General features: G+C 40.6%; 1 protein-coding gene across 28 annotated transcripts in view; it reads right to left on the bottom strand.

The window, feature by feature from the left end:
- Window positions 1-18,024, bottom strand: part of LOC141766074 (pleckstrin homology domain-containing family A member 5-like) — a 114,610-nt gene extending 96,586 nt beyond the window's left edge. For 25 of the 28 annotated variants that reach the window (XM_074632525.1, XM_074632529.1, XM_074632537.1 and 22 more), the window contains exons 1-3: window positions 17,833-17,993; window positions 17,659-17,735; window positions 13,658-13,715 (exon numbers count right to left, since the gene is read on the bottom strand). In XM_074632525.1, the coding sequence (XP_074488626.1) occupies window positions 13,658-13,715; window positions 17,659-17,735; window positions 17,833-17,924 (227 nt within the window). In that variant the 5' untranslated portion in view covers window positions 17,925-17,993. Of the gene's footprint in view, window positions 1-13,657; window positions 13,716-17,658; window positions 17,736-17,832 lie in introns of all 28 variants that reach the window. The other 3 variants (XM_074632550.1, XM_074632551.1, XM_074632548.1) reach the window with 3 other exon arrangements.
- Between the last annotated feature and the right edge of the window lie 5,358 nt (window positions 18,025-23,382).

Here is a 23,382-nt window from a genome sequence, read left to right as displayed (position 1 = left end):
GAGAATTAAAGGTAAAAGAAAAAGTTTAACATTAAAATGCTATTGCAGTGTACTTAGTAGATTATTATTTTGTTAATTTCAGTCTTTTAAAGAGACCAGAATGCAGGAAAGCTCATTTTTTTCCTGGGGGATGACCCCTAAGCCCAGACCCCCCACTTTGGTTTTGAAATCCTCCCTATTTTTAAGGTCCCAAGGTTGGTAAGTAAGACAGTATCTCATGAGCACTGTAATGGTTGCAAGTTTTAACTTGGAGCAATGTTGAGTCCCCCCTCAGCTAAACAGGCCCTTTAGAAGCATTCAGTTAGGTTGGATGGGTTTTAAATCAGTTGACATTAGAGGAGAGCAAAGAACCGCCAGGATACTGCCGTCTCACAATGGCTTAAAATCATGAGCTTAAGATGCTGCAAAAACGTTCTCACTTGTTCCTCTCCAACTTCATATCCCTCTCTACTTTCCAACTCTATGGATGAAATATAAAAGGTAAGTGGACTGGATGGAAGAGAATGCAGGAGACTCAGCGGTTCACATGTAGTGTCTAAAACGCGTGGAAAAAGCCAGCTGTGCCTCTTTCATCCTTTTATCCAAGGTGCTTAGGAGGTTGCGCTCCTGTCGCACCTGCCGTTACTAAGCAACCGAAACCTGCGTGCTGTTGATGATGATGATGAAGTTGCAGTAATGATTAACTTTCCTCCATATATTCACCGTAGACTGATATATACAGAAGAATGAAAAGATATCTGCCAGTTGTGATTGGTTGTTCCACGCTGCAGCGTGATTTATTTAACTCTGGGCGCAGCCATCACGTCCTGAAAATAGGCGCTTGGGAACACTTGCGCGTCACAACGGCGTTGCTCCCACACTTAAATGCCTGCCACGCGTCTACACTGACAACAATGGATTTGAGGGCGCGAAAAACGCGGCATGTGAACGTCCCCTTAAAAGAACAGTGTGTAACACTTAGGGGGATCTAATGGCAGAAATAGAATGTAATGTTAATAAGTATGTTTTCTTTAGTGTATTATCACCTGATAATAATGTTTTCGTTACTTTAGAATGACTCGTTTACGTATATCTACATAGGGAGCGGGTCTTCTTCACAGAGTCCGCCATGTTGCACCGCCATGTTTCCACAGTAGCCCAGAACGGACAAATCAAACTCTGTAAACTTTTCCTGCTTGGGCCGGAGTCGATAACGTTACTCTCTCCCGTTGCCAACGCTCTCTCTTTCTCTTGCTTCACCACTCACTTCCCACAAACACACACACACTCTTAGCATTCGCGTTTTCGCGTCAGCCACCGTAGCTCTCCAACATTCTCAAAGAATTGTAACAAGGCTGTCATGCAGAGTTCTCAGATGAAGACCTATTAATGTCTGGAACAATAGCAGACCAACATCATGACCCCCATGAAGGCAGCTGTCACAGGATTTAACCTGGCACAACATCAGCAAAGGACGGCTCATTGCAGACTATTACAGGGATTATTCAAATTCAACAGCTCTATCAGCATTAAATCAAAGATACCACACAACTAAGCGGCTTTAGCAGAGAAGAATTACTGTAGTAGGCTGCATGCTCCCTGTCTAAACCCTGAAGGTAGGCCTACATCCAATCAACATATTCTACACCACTGGGGATAACATACATCTTCTCTAGTACAGGGTGTTAATCATTGCATCAGAGTTTGAGATTTGATAAAAGGTGCATTTTGTTTGAGTGCACACAAGCCTCTGACAAAATGCACCTTTTCTCAAGTGGCTGTCAGAGGCTGGCGCGCACTCTGACAGCCTAAATGTGACAAAAAAAAAACATCTGTCAGATTACACTTAAACCTTCTCACTGATAGCAACTGGGACCACTGCAGAAAAAGAGTCTCTTGATCCTGTTAAAAGCAGCCGTGCCTTTAGTTTCCAATCCTGAAAAACAAATCCTTCCCATAGGATTAAAAAAAGAGGAACAAGCAAATATTAGTGCACACAATTTATAAACAACAAATGCATCGCAAAAACTCTCGAATAGATGGCCAAGAATACAATGAACAACAGCCGAGGATAGCTTGGTCTGATGTGGATTTTCACTGAGAAAAACTGTCTTAATCAGCACCTGGGGCAGTCACTGACATCAGAGGATCTCTTACGCATATGTTCATCACAGACAGAGCATCCAAACACCAAAAACACATACACACTTTTCTTCCAGTGCTCCAGCCAGATGGCAGGGACCCCACAGAGACTGAAACGCATGAGAGCAGTCTGAGCAGCTCAAAGCCTGCCTCGTTGACTGTCTGTCTCCCAGTCAGCACCCAGCCTCAGAACAGAGAGTTATGGAGCTAGAGACGGGGATGATGTACAGCAGATCCAGGTCCACTGGTTTCCCTCTTAAATCACATTACACACACACGTACACACACACAAGTGAGCACTGACAGAGTTAGTGAGTCAGCAGCCACAGCCATCAGAGCCTCCCCCTGCCAAGGGGGTGAGTAAACACTCTCAGAGCTTTGCAGTTTGAATAAGGCATTGTCCCTGGTGCGCCATTTGTTAATGTTAGCCATGTGTATGGGAACGAACATACCGTTGCATATGGGCTCCCTCTATGATTATGATTAAGATGATTATCAGGATTATTTCATTCAATCCTGAAGACGCATTATTCATCACACGTTTTACATTATGATGGATTAGATAGAGGTAAAGATCTGCGTGACACAAGGCGGAGTGGTATCCATTACTCATAATCAGATAACACCTCGGAGTGCGATGTTTTTCTTACACTTTGGTAATTTCCCAAAGACATAAGTATCACTTTAAAACTGTCATTCATCTTTTAAAGTTTGTTTAAAGAAGTTTGCGTGTTGGATTTGTGTGGATTGTCAATGGGCGCTCAAATTTCCTCCAACGTGCAAGGCACGCAGGCAACTAATTTCCCCATAGGTGTGAATGAGGTCGTCTGTCTTTGTGTTGGCAGGGTGGTGAGCTGTCCAGTGAGCACCCTGCCTCTCACCTAATAATGTGTGCCGGGACAGGCTGTAGCTCCAGCATAACAAATGAAAGAAACTGGCTCGACTTGTTGCCTTTATAATAAATCTTTCAGAAATACTTCAAGGTACTACCAGCCAGGAAACACACGCTGAGAAAGGCCGAGCCCGAGACTGACATCTGTGTGTGAAAGTGGAGTGTTGCTACTGATTTAATTGAAAGAAAATGCATAAAGAAGAACATTTGTGAGCGTTGCCCCGGCAACCCTGCACAAGATAAGGTTAATTGGCTTTGAACAGGTTTGAGGTTAGTTTCAGCCAGTGGGAGTTAACTGGTTACATGTATGAAGCTTTAATGTTGTTGCTGCGTTAAGGTTACTACAGTGTAACCTCTAAAAAAAATTTCTGCTTCCGCTTTACTAGACAATAACAAATAAACTGCATACAGTATAGTCAGTTTCTGCTTGTCCCAACATTTCTATGAAGCTATGTGATGCAATAGACTGTATATAAGAAGTGGACATAGTCACTGTGACATCACCTATTGGTTTGTGGATTACGGTTTTGAAGCCTTGAGTTCGGAATTATGGCTGTCACCATCTTGGTATTTTGCAACCAGAAGTGAGAAGGTAGAGCAAAGTTCAACCGAACACTGAATAAGATATTTTTAGGCAACCAAAAAGATTATAATTAACTTTAATGAACTGAAAACACACTGTGAAAGGGTTAAAGTTCTAAGACAAAAACACAGACAACTCCCAGACTGGACAACGCCGTGGTAGCAACCTGTCAATCACAAGGTAGCCATGCCCAAAAGCATACCCTGCTTTATGGTCTACTTGACTCTAAATGGGACCATAATTTACTAAATGAACATCATGCTGTATTGAAGAAGACTTGAAACTAGCGATTGAGACTATAAACTCATGTTAACAATGTTTACTGAGGTAATAAATCAAATGAGAAGTAGGGTCATTTTCTCATAGACTTCTATACAATCAGACTTCTTTTTGCAACCAGAGGAGTCGCCCCCTGCTGGCTATTAGAAAGTTTAAGGCACTTCTGCATTGGCTTCACTTTTCAGACCCGGAGGTTGCCCACTGTATGATGCTTATGCTGACTGAGATGCCAGCCTGTGGCTGAACCATTCCATAAAATGAAAATATTATGGTTAGTTTTGTGCACAACTTTTTTTATGCATCTAGTATCTTGCATAGAATATTGTAAAAAAAATTTTTTTTTTTACATGAAACAACATGTGCACAACACAGAAAGAGAATATATCATTACTCACTGATTTATAACAGTGGTTTAATGTTCAACTGTTGATTAGAGCTATTCTTGAGGTGTCCCAATATACATTTTAAACCTGCCAGCTAATCAGACTCAAGTATTTTCTATGCCCACGGCATAAAACACTTGATCCCTACATAGAAAATGTAGTTACATTACACTGAAGGTTAACCACGTAGTGACAATGCTCTTGACTGCAGCAGCAATCATGTTTTGGAAGCAGAGAACACTTAATCACAGCATGATTGAAAAAGAAAAAACCCTTGTGATTGGTCACAGCTTTCTATTCACTTGGGAGCACTTGATTTGATGCACCTGAGCAGGCACTTTAACCATAAAGTCAATAGTTCACCCGATGGAGTAAATGTGGAGGCAAAAATTGTGATCATTTATAAAAGGACTAAATATACAGCCTTATCTTGCATTTAATTTTATTCCACACTCGGTCACCTCTCTCACACTCTCTGCTGTGACTGGATTTTCAGGGTTACATAATCTGGTCTGATATGAGGCTTTGCACACAGATAGCAGCTTGGATTATTCCCCGGAGAGAAGGGAGAGCCTTTAAAGTCTAACTTGAAGTATAACTCTGTGTCTGACAGATATGGAGGGACTACCATGGTGTTTGCCCTGACAGATCAACTCTCAAATTGTACAACATTCCAGGTAAAACTACAGATAAAGCCACTGCAAACCAACGAGAATCAATGTGAGCTCATCCCTCAGATTGTCCCTTAGCACTGGGAATTTTTACTCACTTCAGCCGATGTCACTCATGAAAATGAAAACAAATCCCCTATGCTTGAAGTCTAATCCATTCTTCAGATGTCTGATAAGATGCCTCATTTCACTGATGCCCTACAGTGTCAGTCTCTGACGTGTCTAGAACTGAAGAGTTTAAACTTGGGAAGAGAAAAGGCGAGACAAGAACAGAAATACTGGTAGGGACAAATGGTATGAAAAGTGACACTTTTTGGGATTTAACGATTTGAATACTAGTAGAAAACTATCCATTTAGTATACTGAAAGTGTAGCGTATTTTGAATGGTAGGGTATTTTGAACTGATGCTAGGTTTGGAGGCAAAACCAACCCACGTATTCCCCAAAATGTTTCTTGAAAGAGGACCTATTATAGATATCTTCAATTAAGAACTTACTTTGACAAAAATGTTAAAAAAATTGAGGGGAGAGGAATGTGCCTGATTAATATATTTGTTGATGCATTTAAAAGTAACATTAAACAGAAAATTGATTTCCAGGATCTATTCTTCTTTACAAATGGAGAAGGGTCTTTCCACTTTTCCATGTATGTCAAATTAAGATGGGAGAAAGATGCTGACATAAAGATAACTGAAGATGACTAAACATATGTATGACACAAATTCACCACCTCAAGCTCAAATCCATGGAGAGAATTTACCCGGAAAAACCTTTTAAGGTATTTTATAACCACTCCCAGAGTAACAAACCTGAGCGTGGTCAGTGTTTGAGATTTTGTGGTAATATATCTGCTGGTCATTTTCACATCTTTTGGGAATGCCCTAATATTTCTTCTTACTGGGTAGACGTTGTCACCGCGATCAGATCAATAATTAGCTCAGAGCTTGATTTTAACTTTAGTGTTATACATTTGGGAAACGTGCCAACTGGGCTGAAAAAGCAAGGACAGATATTTATTACAATTACTTTTAGATGATAGAAAAGCAATAACATGGACATTTACAGTATGGAACGACTGACTTTTTCTCTGAGACATGCCACCAAAAAAGGTGGAAAATACTGGAAGGACTGGAAATCTCATTTTGAAAAGTGATTTGAGATGAGAAGTGACTTTATTTTTCATGTATTTTTCATGTAAATGCAAAGTTACAAAGTCCAAAGTCCACGCCAAAGGGAGTTACTCTCCTCCACAGAAACACTGCTCCTGAACTGATTGAAATGTCTTGCTTGAAGTCCCGCCTTTTCCTCGATAATGTGGTGATGTCACCAAGTAATACATTTGCATAATACCAGCCTAGTGGATAGTTTGGCAAGCCCTCAAACAAAGCTAGTTAGAGCGGAGCTGGAGCGAAGTCCGAAGAGTTTGGTTCAGTTGACCAATCACAACAGAGTGGGCCAGGTGACCAATCAGAGCAGACTGAGCTTTTCGGGGGTTTGGAACATTACATTACATTTACACATGTTCAAACATGTTCTAGTTGGAACCCAAAATACAACTATGCACCTTAATAATAGGTCCTCTTTAAAGTAGCTATAATCAATATTTTTATGAAAACAATGGATCAAATGACAAAGTGTAATGTGAAAGGGGCAAATGACAATGAATGTGAAGTGACAAATCAACAGAGAATTATCATCTGACTCTGCAGTTCCCCTCAGCGCTAAGGAGCGTTTTAGCATCTTTCAATTTGACTGTTTTGGTTCACTCTCACCACACTCGTTTTCAGCCAAAGCAGGCAGCTGTTTTCAGATTAAAAAAACTCACTGTACAATACCTTTTCCCAGAAAACTGCAGGTCAGCTGCAACTCTCACTTCTTTTGAATCAAGGCTGAAGACTTTTCTGTTTGCAATCTTGTAATATATACCTGTTGATTCTAGTTTAGCTTGCTTTTATTTTCTATTCTCTTGGATTTTTAATAACTGTTTTTAATTATATTTAAATGTCCTGATGTGCTTCTTTTGTACTACGTCTTGATGCTCTCATGAAAAGCGCTTTTAATTGCTTTGTTGCTGAAATGTGTTATATGAATAAACTTGCCTTGGCTTGCCTTACCTGCCAACAACAGACAGACGAAGTTAGTAAATTGCTGGTGAACATAGCGGAGCATTTAGCAGCTAAAGAGCCAGATATTTCCCCCAGGAGTTGGTGAACAACGAAAACAGATCTAAAAGAGAGTAAATATTGGACTTAAAGTCGCCTGGTGTCCAAAAACACATCTTCAAATGATCTGTATCTGCTGGATGTTTAAATAACCAACTATTTGCTTGTTGATTTCAGAGGAAGCTCTCTGACGGCATCATGAAATCATCCTCTTTGTCTGGGTTCAAAGTTTCTGTCTTTTAAAGAAGAACCTTTATGTGAGTCATTATGCTGAATGTTCGTCACAGGAAATAAAAGACGTCTGAGTCGTTTTTACCACATCAGTCATTATGACAAACTGATGCTCGAATAGTTTCTCAACAAAAAAACACTGAGTCATCAAAAAAAAGAGGATTTCATTATCTATCTTTTAGTGACAGTTACCACAATCGAATATTGATCCACATAAGAGCAACCCGATACTGCTACTTCTAAATGTGCAGTCAGCCAGTGTGTGGGCCTTCAAAGCACTAAACAAGCCCAAAAGCTAAACTGAGATCCACCACTGAGATTTTTGTCATAATTGGCCAAATTTCAATTGACATGCTTTCCTCTGTTCTGAGTGATGAATTATGCAGCTGTACAAGTGAACAGCCTAATGAAAGTGGTGGCTGCAGAGCAGACGAGTACAATATTTATATTTTAAGTTGCACTTTATACTGATGAGTAACTCGGAAGCGGCAAATTGCCCTCAAAAGACGCTGACAAAATGTTACCAAATGAAACATTAATAACTGGGCAGCATCCAAAACAAGACTTTGGGTCTACGGCACTGTGAGGGTCAGCCGTTTGAGAACTACTACTGTAATTATTACTCGCTCATTACTTCAAAACAAGATGTCAGCTAGCTCATTATGTAACCTACAGCAATTAGCCCCGACTTCAGCAGTTCCCCTCCTTTTCCAGACAGAATTAAATGAGACAAGAATAGCGAACAAAGAGAGGGAGCTGGCAGGAGATCTGCACCTGTCTACTCATAGACATAATGGCTGTAAATACTTCCTGCATCAATGAGGCAACAAATATAATCGATTTAGTAATTAGGGTCATCGCTCTCCTCCCAAAATATTAAGCCTTTTGCAAACTGACTTCACCCCATTTATCCCGATAAGGTCGTCACAGGTCAAGAATCCTAACTAGCAGACAGCAACAAACATTTTGACAAAACGCTGGTTCAATTGCCCAAATCATGTCCCCTCGTCTTGTTCAAAATGAAGCTTAAGTTAAAATGTGGGATTATGTGCCACTGATAAAATGGAAAACACAAATCTGCCAGATGGCATGGTCTCATCAAAACGCAGTTTACATCACAAGGAAAAACAAACTGAACAGATAGTGCACTCTGGGTGGCTGTAAAATTTACCAGTAGACCCAAGAGAGGATTACAGAGAACATGCCATCAAAATAAAATGTGCAATGGCTACACTCTCCTTAAAGTATGCTGCACAGACAAAGCCTATGCAGCATAAAGTATTTTGCATCTTCAGCATCAGAGAGCCCAGCTGCAGATCTCTGCACAGGAGCGTAGTCCAATAGGAGATAAGTCTCACCAGCTCCCAACTCTAGACTCAAGGTACAAAGTAACAGACAGGTTAATCTAAAGGAGAACGTGTCGGTTACTCTGACGTGTGGATGATTGTTCCAGCTCTTGGAGGACCAAAGCAGCAGAATGGCTGGATGGAGTTCTCTGATTTATCGACAAATTCAGCAGTTGAGACCAGGGCCAAAAGCCACTGGCTTCAAAAAGTTCAATGTATTAGGACTAATGGGTGGCGTGCTATTGACCCGATACTCTCTCCTCAATGAGCCACAGAAGATGGGAAGATACAATGATTTCCCATGTGTGTATATGTAATGGATATGTGCTCTTCATACAAAAACAAACAAGCGCATTTGAAAAGAAAATAATAGTTACTAGGGTTGTCAAAGTTAACCCGATAATAATGCATTAACGCAAATTGGCTTTAAAGCCACTAATTTCTTTAACGCATTAACAGGCAATTTTTAGGTTGTGGTGGGCTCAGTATTAAAGCTAGAAGCTAAATAACCTCCAAACTTGCGCTAAATTTTGGTGAGGAAAAACTGTCATGGCCATGTTCAAAGAGGTCCCTTGACCTCTGACCTCAAGATATGTGAATGAAAATGGGTTCTATGGGTACCCACGAGTCTCCCCTTTACAGACATGCCCACTTTATGATAATCACATGCAGTTTGGGGCAAGTCATATTCAGGTCAGCACACTGACACACTGACAGCTGTTGTTGCCTGTTGGGCTGCAGTTTGCCATGTTATGATTTGAGCATATTTTTATGCTAAATGCAGTACCTGTGAGGGTTCCTGGACAATATTTGTCATTGTTTTGTGTTGCTAATTGATTTCTTATAATAAATGTATACATATATTTGCATAAAGCAAGCATATTTGCCCACTCCCATGTTGACAAGAGTATTAAATACATGACAAATTTCCCTTTAAGGTACATTTTGAAGAGATAAAAAATGTATGGACAGTCATGCAATTAATCGCAATTAAATATTTTAATCGATTGACAGCCCTAATAGTTACGTTAAACAGAAGCAGCAAGCAGTATTGAACTGAAGTTTTTAAGAGTAGCATCTTAACAAAAGGTGTTCACATTTTCACTACTTGCAGTCCTGTCTGACTTGGAAACAAAACAGCCATAACACACTGACTTTAGTTATTCATGTCTACCTATGAATGAAATAAACAGGCTAATAGTTTGCAGATTTACATCTCCTCTTCATCTAACTCTCTGTTAGTGGGAGAGCAAGTACTGGCCAGGTGACACATAGTTCCCCAAACTGGTATTGGACAACATGCAAACAACCCAGCAGCTCAAAAGAGACTGCTCCGTCTGAGGAGAGCAGTAAGCCATGACTGATTCAATTAACATCTGCGCTGACCTTCACTCAAAACTCACAGCACCATAAAATAATCACATCTTGTGACGGGCCATCCATGCGTCTAGTCAACACGATCACACCGACAACCCGCACCTTCCATCCTCCCTGACACATCCCGTCAGAGGACAGTCGTCGTCAGCACAATCTGCTCCTTGATGCTCACACTGTGTAACCGGATGGTAACAGCCAAGCCACACAGAGAGCATGGAAATGGGCCAGATCCTTACGTTCGAAACAGACCTGAGAAATTAATCAATGATCCAGTGTCTATCTCATGAGCCTGAAAACAAAGAGTTGTTTTTTTGGTTTAAACTGTTCACCACCTAGTTTATGTACAGTAAGCAGTAAACGCAAAAAAAAAAAACTAAACTTGCAATACTTAACAATACTGAATTGATGACAAAGTAATGATAACCTACTGTAAAACATAATGCATTATCCAGCTGTCATCAGGCTAATGGCTTTGGACAGTGCTCAGAGGCTTTTATTGGCAGCCTCACATAAAGCCTCAAAATGTCCCAAGTACTGTCCAAGACAGTTATCACATAACCTTGTCAACAAATCTCTATGTCAAAACAATGAGTCACAATGGAATTAGCAGGCCTGGTTTTACATAGCCCAATTACTCATGTTTAAGTACATCTTCATCACTAAAGACCGACAAATTGATCTTGTGTCTTCATGAATTGACCACACTTGTTCATCGGTGCTCGCAGCCAGCTTAATGACATGAATATATACAGCGGTGGCCGCATAACTAGAATTCTGAAAGCTCTTGTTAGAAGTGAAACAACAAAGAGGAACCTTGTGGGCCATACCAGTAAACAGCCTGGGAAAATATGTCTCACTAAAACAGTCCAAACAAGCCAGACTGTCACATGTAGGCTAATTATCTGCATTTCACCCACAAAATCTGCATCAGCTTAAAGTCTAACCAGTAAGCAGGCAGTCCATGTCGAATGCTTACTAGTATTTTCTGTGAGCCCACCACAAAAATAAATGACCGGCATTATAGATACAGTAAGTGACATGCATCTAGGGCTGCACAATTTGGAAAAAAATACCTAATTGTGATTATTTTGACCAATCGCGATATTAGAGTGTATGAGACATTTTACATCATTATTCTCATTTTCATTAAAAAAACATATTAATATGATTATGGTGTGACTTTTGTGGCGATCTGCAGCAAACAAAGATGTTTCTTTAAGTCTGTAGAATATTATGTGTAGGCTAGGACATCTCTGCAGCATGACAATATTTCATCTAAAATGGCATTTTGACACACCTTTAACAATTATTGGGATTTCCTCCTCATCCTGTGATTGTGCAGGTCTACATGCTGCACTAGGGGAAAGAAAAAATAGAGGAAATTTGGCGGTCTGATGCGTTTTTCACTGCATTCACTGCATTTTCAAACAACAGCACAATACTATTACAGGTCAACGCAAGGAGAAGTGCTGGGGCTGTTTCTCTCTGTATCTTACTTGCTTAAACTGCAGTTTAAAACAGGCCCAGTTAAACCAGCTGAACACGTGCTTTTGTTTGCAGTTTCCTTATTGTCTCTGTTTCTTGGAATTACAGGTGACTAAAGGTGGTGCACATGTTTCTTTGCAGACAAACAAATAAAACTATAGGTCATCTTTACTGAGCAGCGGTGCATCAGCTAATACACGGTTGCTGTAAACTGTCGCATCGACTTTGTTGTCAGATAATCAGTAAGCTTCATGTTGCTATTAAGATGACTGAGGCAGATATCGAATATAGTAATCACACAATATTACATTAAATTCATTGTTGTCAGCTGAACGAATACATAATAAATAGACAATATTAGATAATATATTTATCTTTCATCATAAAATATAATTTTTGAAAAAAATGAAAAGATCTGAACTGTCCTTAATTCACTACAGTCTACACTCTCTGAATCCTCAGTTAATCCTGTGTACACCAGGTTTATCTTGTATTTCGCATACAGTACGGTGTCCTCTATTGACAGCTAAGTCATTTGTAGAAGAGACAGTAACTGAGGTTAGACTAAAACAAAGCTGCAAATTCATCTGTAGCTTTTAAGGACACAACAGTTTCATTCAAATGAAACTTCTGTCTAAAATGTAGCCACGGCATGGACTGTTTTTCACTTGCAAAATGCAGCTCTGCACGCTTTGTAGGAGACAACATGATTAGTTTGTAACTTGTCTTACAGAGAACATTACCATGTCGTTGGACTGTGCCAGAGTCACAGTGATCAACTAATGAATGTGGTCCCCTAGTCTGCTTTTTGCACTGAGAAGCTGTGATAAAATACCGGAATATAAAATGACTGCCTTTCAGTCGGACTGCCTGGCAACCTGCCACATGAAGCTCCTCAATTTCATGAGGAAGTCAAAGACGCAGAGAGGATTCAGTGAGAATAATAAGGCATAATATTCTAAATTCGTAGCCTGTGTATTGCGATGTCTTCAATCATGCAGAGGCATTCTTGTGTTTTGACAGAGAAAATCCATCTGCAACATATCTATAACTGCCGTGTGCGAGGAGTGTTTCATTAGGACGTTCAAAATAACTAAATATTTCAAGCCATATCCTTGGATTTAAAACATTCTAAGGAGGACAGATGATGAATCAGAGCTGACTGAATGACAGCGCTTGTGATCTCTTTTGATCAGTTGCATGCATCAGGCAACCACGGAGGAGGGAGAGGAACACGTGAAATGTACTGTAGATCAGGGGCTTTGTAACATAGCAATGTAGATCCTGGTCTTAAAAAGAGAGGGGCACAAACTGAACAAATCAAAGTGTTCATCAAAGTTTTTCAGGGTACTCAAAGACTCTTCAAGTTAAAATGATCAACAACACTCAAAAAATATATAACACTCAACACGACGACATGGGAGGATATATCACATTTCCTCCTGCCCACGTAGCACCAACAAATGAGCGCACTGTGGATATGATGTTCAAACAAAATCAATGGAGGGGGACTTTGAATAAGACGTCTTTTGAAATTCCTGTAATACCGTAGGTTGGCGTGTACCTCAGAAATATTTTCCAGCACCTACTTAAAACAAGTGTCATTTTAAACTCCGAGCAAACCATATAAACACAAACAATGTGGATAACGGTTTAATAACTGTCAGAAAACGAGAACACATTATACTCTGGCTCAACTCTCCGAGTAGGCTGAGCTCTGAGCGGGGTAAGTCTGAATAAATAAAAACAGCTCGCAGGAAGACAGCAACCACACTTTGCCCATGTCTGTCTAGTATTTGCACAATGTTTCTGTGTAATCATTAACTTCTGCGATAGGCTTCTACGGCCCAGAAATGGGGAGTAAAGGTTCCAAATTTACAGCCGTGCAATATTTACTACTAATACCCAGCATGTTTTCAGGAGTAGCCCAGCATTTGGAGGAGCTTTTCATTCATTTGAAGTGATAAAACTGGTGATAAATAAAAGCATCCTGTTTATAATCAAGGCATGCTGCAATCACATGCAAAGGGGAAGTGTTTTGGATTCATACAGCATGGCCAGTTATTGCGTGCAGGCTCTGGCGTTATGATGGGTGTGTGTCTCATAGAGGGAGGTTGTTAAACTCACTTGATAAAGCACCGTGCACCCTCGAAAGTATATCCTTCTTCCCATCCAGTGGGGAGGTCTGTGAAAGAGGGAGAGGTGGACAAAAACACATCAACACAAACTGGTGAAACAAACAGATGTTGTGTGTATTAAATTACCTAGAGCTACACACTCAAAGCTGTCAATGAACACGCTGAGATGCAGGGCTGCGGCGAATCGTCGATTTTGAAACCAATTTTGAAAATCTATTTATCTTTTCCATCATTTTTCAAGTATGAATGCCAAACATTTGCTGGTTCCAGCTTCTCGAATGTGAGGATTTACTGCTTTTTTTTAATAATTGTTTATAAAATATCTCTGGGTTTTTGAACTGTTGGTTGGACAAATTAAGCAATTTGTAAACTTCACTAGAGCTGCAAAGATTCATCAATAAATTGATAAGCTGTCAACTATAAAATTAATCACTAACTATTTTGATAATCGATTAAACCTTTTGACAATTTTTTAAGAAAAAAAGGTTGACGCGAACACGTCACAACTCGTGAACTCAGAGCTTTTAGAAACTTTCCACTTACGAGGTCACAAATACGACATGATGGGGGCGTTCATATTGAGTCATCGCGTGAACACGGTAAACACAACCCCGTTTGAAGGCACCAATAGTCATACACGCTGTGATTGTGTTAGCTATGGATGAAATTATAGTGAAAATAGATGATTCCCCTTTTTGCCGGGTACCCCCCCGACATACTTGCCAACCTTGAGCCTTGAAAGAAAGGGAGGATTTCAAAACCAAAGTGGGGGTCTAAAAATTTGAGTTTCAGACACTTTGTTTCCTGCATTCTGATGACTTTTTAAGAATGAAAATAGCCAAATAAGTACACTGTAACAGCATATTTAATCTTAATTACCTTTATTTTTTATTCTCAGGAAAGAATACAGAAATTTGGTCCTCTGGTGTGAACTTGTGTGAATCTCTGGCATCAACTATTTGGCATCATTCATTCATTAATCTTTTGCCCTGCTTGAGTATTTCTTTCTCTAAGTACTCTTCATTTCTCTCTCCTTCTCTCACTCACTGAAGGTCCTTTCAGACACAACGCGACAACGCCGCCAATGCACTCTGAAACCCGTTAATTCCAATAACTTGCGCCACGCCATGACAGCTTTTCGACGCGTCAAGCAAAGCCCAACTTCGGGCGCTGCGCGTTGTGATGTGAGGCTAGCGCAGCTCAAACCAAGTTTTGTCGTGAAGCAGCTCTCTTCTGCGAATAAACAACATCAGGTGTAACTGTATTGTTGTCCAGGAGAAAACAGTAAGGCTTATACACGCTGCACAGAACCAGAAACAGGTTGAGATAACGAAAAGGAGAAAAAAAAGGTGGCAAAATTTGTCATAAATCGGGAGAAATGCGGGAGAATTTTGCCTCCGGGAGATGAAAAACGGGAGTCTCCAGAGAAAATCAGGAGGGTTAGAAATAGGGATGTTCATAATTAACCATTTAACCGTTTACCGACATTAAGCATTTTAACCGATTAACGCTATCAGTTAAAACAGTTTAAAGAAATATTTATAATTAATTAAAAAGCTAAGCGGTTCGTCTCTTTAAAGAGAAAAACTGGTCAACCTTAAGAGCCCACCTTAAGAGACAGAGCCAGAGTTGCAGGATACCGGAAGTCGGCTCGGTCTATGGCTCGCTCGGGGCTCGCTTGAGCGGAGCGGAGGAGCAGTAGATTCGTAGCATTTATTCAGCAACAAATAAACTGTACTCACACTGCTACACCTACGTTCACAGCTATAACGCCACCAACAATCTCACACTCACCGCCAACACACACACGGACACTTAAAGTTATGTCGCGCTGACAGACTGTATGTGTGTGGCGACGGCGGCGAGCAAGAAGCCTTTGGCAATGCTAGAGCTGCTAACGTAGCACAAACACACACACTGTTTATCGGGCAATCGCTATCGTTAATCCGGGGCAGACAAAGTGTCGTTACGCTGGGCAGACACACACCGGACGCAAGGCACAAATCTTGTTGGTTAACGGTTAATAAACGGTTAACGAGGGTCGGTTATCGGTTAAGAAAATTTAGCAAGTATGCCCCTGGAACCCAAGCCCCCAGGAAGTGCGCCGGTCGACGATCCGGACTTTCGTAGCGGCCAAACACCGGTACTGCAACTTCGGTGTCAGTCACGTGATGCCGTTGGGCCCAAAAAGACTTTTTCCCATAGACTTACATTGGGAAAGAGACGTCTGTAACTCAGCGGATACATTTTTTTTGAGGTGAATCAACTTCCCAGTACGAACACTCTAATAGCCCTTATTTAAAAAATTTAGTTTTTAAAGTTGTAAAATGCACTAATAGCCAAATCCAGAGTTATTTCCCTTCTTCCGTTCATTTGAGTGAGACCCAGACCGAGGCTGGAGCGCCAAGCCGTGACGACGACGTTACGTTGGGACCCCGTGACCGAGTCATGTGACCAAGCGGAACGCTACTGCACATGTCCCAGTTGCCCAAGATCCGCCAAGATACGGGTACTTTTCCAGACGGAAGTCGAGCCATTTAGGCTTCATGCGCCAATGAGCAACTCTCATAGGAATGACCGGGGCCCCGTCTCCAACGCTGTATCCAGTTATTTTAATACATCCATGCTGGAACCCCCTCCAGGACCCCTGGGGGTCCCCAGACCTCACTTTGGGAACCACATAAGACACGTAAAAAAGCAGAAAATCCTCACGATTGATAGACTGGAAATAAGTTTTTGGAAGTATTGGCATCTTTGCTTGGAAAAACTACCATTAATCCATTATTAAAATATAATGGGGGAAAAAAGTTCAGAAACTTTTTTTTGGTTGATTATGTCTGTTGTTACAATGCTAATTGGCAATGTATTTTACATCATTGGAAAGCCTGTTTATTTACCTTCCCAATGATGTCCAACTTGTAAAGATCATGCATTTGTGCGATGAGCATTTTGGCAAATCTTTCTTGGGCGCTACCCACATAATCAACTGTGCTGCTCATCCCACAAATGCATGATCCCTACAAATTGGACATCATTGTGACGGTAAATAAACAGGCTTTCCAACGATGTAAAATACAACGCCAATTAGCATTGTAACAACAGAGAAATAATCGACCAAACACAAGTTTCCGAACTTTTTTTCCCCAGTTTTATTTGCAGATAAATTTTCTGGCAATCAACTAATCGATTACAATGAATTGTTTCAGCTCTAATCACTTTGTGCAATGGGAAACTCTTGATGGGGCATTTCTCACTATATTTTTTGACATTTATCCTATAGACTACAATGATTCATGGAGGAAAACAGCCCCTACACTGAGGTGCAGCAGCCACTCAATAACATTAGTGGGGAAAAAGCTCTGCAGAGACTTATGAGAGGAGGCTGCTACAGACTTAGTCGCATGGTAACGTCACCAGTATGATACACTGCAAGCAGCTAGTTTCTCTCCATGTTAACACACACACACACACACACACACACACACACATACTGCGTTTAGGAGCTCTTTTTGAAGCTATTTTAGTAGATTTTTCTACAGCTAACGTTATAGCTCCTGTTGCTGCACGTTATACCTGTCAAACTGGCTCTGTCTGTGTGAACTCATCGAGGGTACACATTGGAGAGAGGCTGTATGGTCAACAGAAGCCATTGGTTAATCTAAAATAAAATGAAACTGGCGTTTGTTGGTGAAAGTCGTCGTTTTTTAGGAGTTAACACGTACTAGCTAACGTTAACTTCACTGACTGGAAGTGTCACTAGCAGGGGGCACAGATTAACATGAGAGTGCTCACTTTTTCACAACACCAGTGCCATAAAATAACCCCCACTAGTGCGTTTAGAAACACAGCATGGGTGTCACGGTGTGTTTGGCTCCCAGCAGCAGTGTGTGTGTGGAAGTATCAGGTTTTTGTGTGGTGGATACAACAACAACACATGACGTTAAACATAACCGAGAGAAACTTGCTATAGCCGTTAAGTTGACACCTTACCTGGAGTTTTCCGGTGCCCGGTTATTACCGCCTCGCCACTCACTGGATGCAGCCAGGTTGTACTCTTCGCTTCTTCGCTGTTAGGAGAGAGAGAGAGGGATATAAATGCGTTATTACACGGTGACTTTGCTCGAATTAGAAACAGACAGACGTTTTGTTTGAAGGGTTAGTTACTTAATGAAGAAGACGCGTCCATCCCGAGTAACCCCGTAACTCCAGGAAGAAGGGAGACAAGAAATCCACTCGGGTTGTAGATCCGCCGCCATGTCTGGCTGTTACTGTATGACAACCAGCGCGGCTCCGCTCTCTCAGCGAGGCAGCGGGCAGCGCGTACACGGAAACCTTGGCAACGGGCTGGATGGCAGAGAGCGAGAGAGAGAGGAGGGAAGAGCAGAGCAGACAGGTAGACTGTCAACTCATCTGTCTGTCTCTCTGGCTGGGAGAGGATTTAATTCATGTTACATACATATGACATGACTTTGAAAAATATATTGTGTGTGTGATATTGCTATAAGAATTCCTTTAAAACTTGCTTTTCTCTATGCATATATAATGTACTGGATATTTGTTTATCTAATAGAATTACTCTCACTATTTCTATATTTATCAATATTAGCTTGCTGTGTATGTACTGTATGTGTGTATATATATATATATATATATACATATATATATATAAATATACATATATATTTGTGTGTATATGCAGGTAAGCATGTATATAGAGCAGACAGGTACTGTCAATTCATCTGTCTGTCTAGGAGATGATTTAATTGATGTTAAATACATATGACATGACATTAAAAAAAATTATTTTGTGTGTGATATTGCTATAAGAATTCCTTTAAAAACTTGCTTTTCTCTATGCATATATACATGCATATTTGTTTATCTAATAGAATTACTCTTACTATTTCTATATTTATCATATGGTGCTCTGTTTCTCTCCACATGGCACCCCAAATATATAGGGTTCTTGGGAATATGTTATGAATATGTATGTATGTATGTACAAATGTGTTTTTATGGATATGTACAGTATGTATGTGTATGAACTGCAGTTGGACGGAGTCCAGGAAAAAATTTCCCCACGGGGACAATAAAAGTATATCTTATCTTATCTTATCTTACTGTATGTATGTGTATATGTATATATGTGTATATATATATGTATCTACATATATATATGTGTGTGTATATGCATGTATGTATGTATGTATGTATGTATGTTTGTAGAGCAGACAGGTACTTTCAATTCATCTGTCTGTCTTGGAGATGATTTAATTGACAGACATTTTAAATACATATGACATGACATTGAAAAATATATTTTGTGATTATACATTTATTTATTTATTTAAAAAGGATCCCCATTAGATAGATAGATAGATAGATAGATAGATAGATAGATAGATAGATAGATAGATAGTAACTTTATTAATCCCGAGGGAAATTCAAGTTTCCAGCATCACAGCTCCATAGTGCAAAACATGTTAGTAAAAAGACAGTAAAAAAAGTTAGTAGTGCAAAGTACAAAGTACAAAACAATATACCAGATATAAAAATACAAGGAGATGAAGAAAACTGTTAAAAGTGAATAAAGTGCAGGGTAACAGCTGTGATACAGGACTATTAAAAAAGTGAATATAGTGCAGAAGAGACTGTTAAAAATGAGTATAGTGCAGGGCAACTCTAGTAGCTTAGTCTATGAAGGTGCACTTTGTGCATTATTATCTGTCCTGCAGACCGTCCTCCTTTGTCCCCCCCTCCCTAGAGAGGTGTTGTACAGTTTGATGGCTTGGGGGACAAAGGATCACTAGCTGATACCAATGGCACCAGCTAGTCTTCCTGGGGTCCAAAATCAAGTACATTAAATTTCTCACATACATACTATATACAACATCATATATTTGTGTTACACTAATAACATTCAAATTTTCCAAACATATATCAATTTCACATTCATAAACATCTTCCACAACCATTTAGCCTCAAGGCCCAACAAAAGAAAAAACATACATGACCAACACTGGACTATCGATCAGCTGCTTAAGTAATGTATTCTTAGATGGTATTTGAATGAGGATATGTTAGAGGATTGACAGATGTAAAGAGGGCAGCTATTCCAATGATTGATGGCACGATAAATGACCGTCTTTTTTAAGGCATTCGATTTTGGGTTAGCCTGTTTCTGGCTCTGGGTGATTTTGGGTTGTCTTTTGTGTAGTTGTGGTGATGTACATTGTTTTTATACTGGCTCTGTTATTGTTGCCTTTTGCATGGCTGTGGATGTACATTGTTCTAAACAAAGACACGTCTCAGTAGTGTGAACAAACATGGGGGGCAGGGCCAGATTAACCTGCCTGGGAGCCCTGAGGGCAAAATTGATCTGCTGGGCCCCAACAGGCTATATGCCTTTTTCACAGTAGGCAGTTTGACTTGCTATAGTAGGAAGAGCACAGGTGGTGTTACATTAACGATGTTTCCTATTATTATTCAAGTGTCCCAGTAAAGCCATGGGGATACACCAAGCCGACATCAAAGAACTAGCTGCTACAAAGGCCGTCTGTTGCGTCGCCTCACGTCGCCTTTGTCTTGGCCAAAACGTTGCACTTGAACACACCGCAAAAACTACAGCCGACAGCCAACTACCAAGTACGTTCTGCACCTGCGTGAGATGAAATAACTCTCCCTACCAGCAGGTCGCGCTAGTCTGTATTCGTCATTCAAAAAGGGGAAACAGGAAGGACGTTGGATATACAAGCCGTATGATACGTACATGAAACACTGGGCTCACATGGAGCATTTTCTTAAATTAATAATCTTGAAGGTTTTTCATTTAAATAAATGTTTGTTAAGTTACTATCCATCACCGAATGAGGTAACACAGTGGTGATTGAGCCTATGGCCCACTGATGAAAGCCCTTACATTTGCAGTATTACGAACTGGGTGTCTGTGGCGACATTACCGGGAAAAGGCGACACAGTTTGGATCTCTTGGAAGTGAGAAGTTTGGATCTCTTGGAAGTGAGATCCAAAAACACACCTGCAATTACCTCATATCGCCATAGGTGCTGCCGAACAGAACTAAACAGAATTGATTGTAGCTTTAAATTAAATTGTGTTTAATCAAATAATCAAATCACCATTGACTAATTTAACTAATATGAGCCCACTAACTCGTGAATCCAGCCATGACAACATGGGTAGTACTGGTGGCTGAGACGCTGACCATGTAATGGTAACCTCCCTGATTCAAATCAGGCTGACAACTTTTGTTGCATGTCATCCCTCATCTCTTTTTTCCCTTTCTGTCTACTATCTAATAAAGTTAAATACCAAAGAACTTAGAAAAAGAAATAGGCACAAAACAGAAATAATGAAGGCACAAGGGCCCTCTTAAAGACGATGCCTCTAGGTCAGGTAATAGCAGGAGGCACCTTGAGGCATCATGTCAGATGGTATTGTGCTTTAGTGATACACAATCCCCCAAAAAATATATCAATTAAATTTGCAGAAACCAGATGACACACAGTGAGCCTGCAGCTTTTGTGGCCCCTGGAGTTCTGGCGTCTTGGGGCCTGCTTTGCCTGGTTGGTAATCCTGCTTTGCATGGTGGCACACACTGGCATACACACCCACTTTCACCTCTACCTTTAGCTTCTCTGTCACCGCCTCCTGTCATTGTGCTGTGAAAAAGCAGCGTCAGCCTTTCACACTCGTACAAAGACAAGTCATCCAACACCACTGGGCTGTGTCGCATTGTGTTCTGGACACATGGTAAGCCACAGCTTTTGAAGCAGTTGGTGGTGATTGTGGGAAGTGGTCGTATCCGCCAACGGCCGGGTCATCCACTTTGGAGAATAACTCTAAAGGGAGGGGAAGCAGTTAGGCAGTGACGCTGCTCCTGGTCAGATGACAACAACACTGAGCCCTTTGTTTTCCTCATTCTACCTGAGGCAGAGCGGCGCAGCTTTTCTGGTTATATGACATACAAAAGAACGACTTGTTTTTTTCCCCCCAGGTAGTTAAGACAGTGGTCCACAAGAAGACAGTAACATAATATTCAACAAAACTGATACATATGCTCTTTTCTTTAACCTTGAATCAATTTGAGATGGAGCGCAGAGGCTTTGTTGCATAACACTAAATACAATCCATTCCCCAAAACTTTTTGTGAAATCTGTGGATAGCTTTTGATTCTAATATTTTTTTTGAAAGGAAATAGATACAATAACTTACTTGCCCAAGCCCGAGCTGTTCCATCACTATTTAATCCCTTTTAGAATATCAATGAATAAGGTCCATTAGGGTGGAAATGATTGGATTAGAGCCTGATACCTACCTGTATGAGCTGCTATACCCGTGGGATCTGAAAGTGTCTGAGGGTCCCTGCTTCTCAGTTTTCCAACAAAATCTTCTCAGCGTATTTCTTGCGTTTCATAGCTTTCAAGAAAGAGAAGTGAAACATACAAGCACTATTTCCTATTCCTATATAAAGGTTAACCTGATATGACACACAAAGCTTTGGATTAATAGGCATATTACCATAAAAGTATTTCATGAGAAAGCCAAGAAATTACTTTTATTCAACTTCTTTTTCTCTAAGGAACAGGGTTACAGGGTTGATTGAGAACTTCACACTGCCCTAGTCAATATGCAAGTTTGCATAGACTTCCATTTCCGAGGTCCGGCAGTATTGACATAACAGAAAGTCCAGCACGGTGGGTCAGTACATTCCTCTTTTGGCAGAAGCAGACATTTCTCAACTACAGCCCACAGTTGCCAGGGTGAATAATAAATGCTTTTCTGTACTGTAGCTTATCACCAGCACTCAAGCAACCCAATAGCATTTAGTTAAAGTGGGAACCTAAATGGGAGTGACAAAGTATGTTTGTCTTTCTGCTAAAGGTTGAGCTAGTACATGTGGTGCTGTGTGTAGACCTTTCTCTAATAGAAAATGGAAATATGGAGAACAGGACATACAGATCTGGAGCCATTAATGCCTTGACCCCTGCAGATTTTTTGTTTATTCATTTTGTCCACTAAATGTCACACTACACTTAAGGTGGCAGTAGGCAGAATAATTTTGGCATCATTGGGAAAAAATCCCATAATAACCTTTCAGCATATTGTAATTCAAGTGTTCTGAGAGAAAACTAGACTTCTGCACCTCCTCATGGCTCTGTTTTCTGGCTTTAAATAATCTAGCCTGTGACGGGAGACTTTGGCCAATCACAGGTCATTTCAGAGAGAGAGCGTTCCTATTGGCTGGCCGTTCAATGGCGCGTGCTCATAATGACATCTAGAAGATTTCACAGAGCGGAGGAAAACAACGAATCAGAGCCGAGCTGGAGTCTGCCGTCTCTGAGCAGCTGTCAATCACTCGCGAACTCCAATCAAACGGTCAAACTAGGCAGCGCTGATCAAATATGAATCAATATTCTGTTACTGTAATGACTATTTCTTGCCTCAAATGTTGTCAGAAACATCTTGTAGTGTACTTAATATTGATTCATATTTGATCAGCGCTGTTTGACCGTTTGATCAGAGTTTGCGAGTGATTGACAGCTGCTCAGAGACGGCAGACTCCAGCTCGGCTCTGATTGGTTGTTTTCCTCCGGTCTGTGAAATCTTGCAGATGCCATTAGGAGCACAGAGGACACAGAGGCACAGGATTTTTTTTCAGATTACCTGTTTCATGTACTACTGTCAGGATATAGT

This window comes from Sebastes fasciatus, chromosome 4 (genome assembly GCF_043250625.1).
Source record: "Sebastes fasciatus isolate fSebFas1 chromosome 4, fSebFas1.pri, whole genome shotgun sequence".
In the NCBI taxonomy this organism is placed as follows: domain Eukaryota; kingdom Metazoa; phylum Chordata; class Actinopteri; order Perciformes; family Sebastidae; genus Sebastes; species Sebastes fasciatus.
Note: the sequence above shows the minus strand (reverse complement) of the source record. Positions and strands in the feature narration are given on the sequence as shown.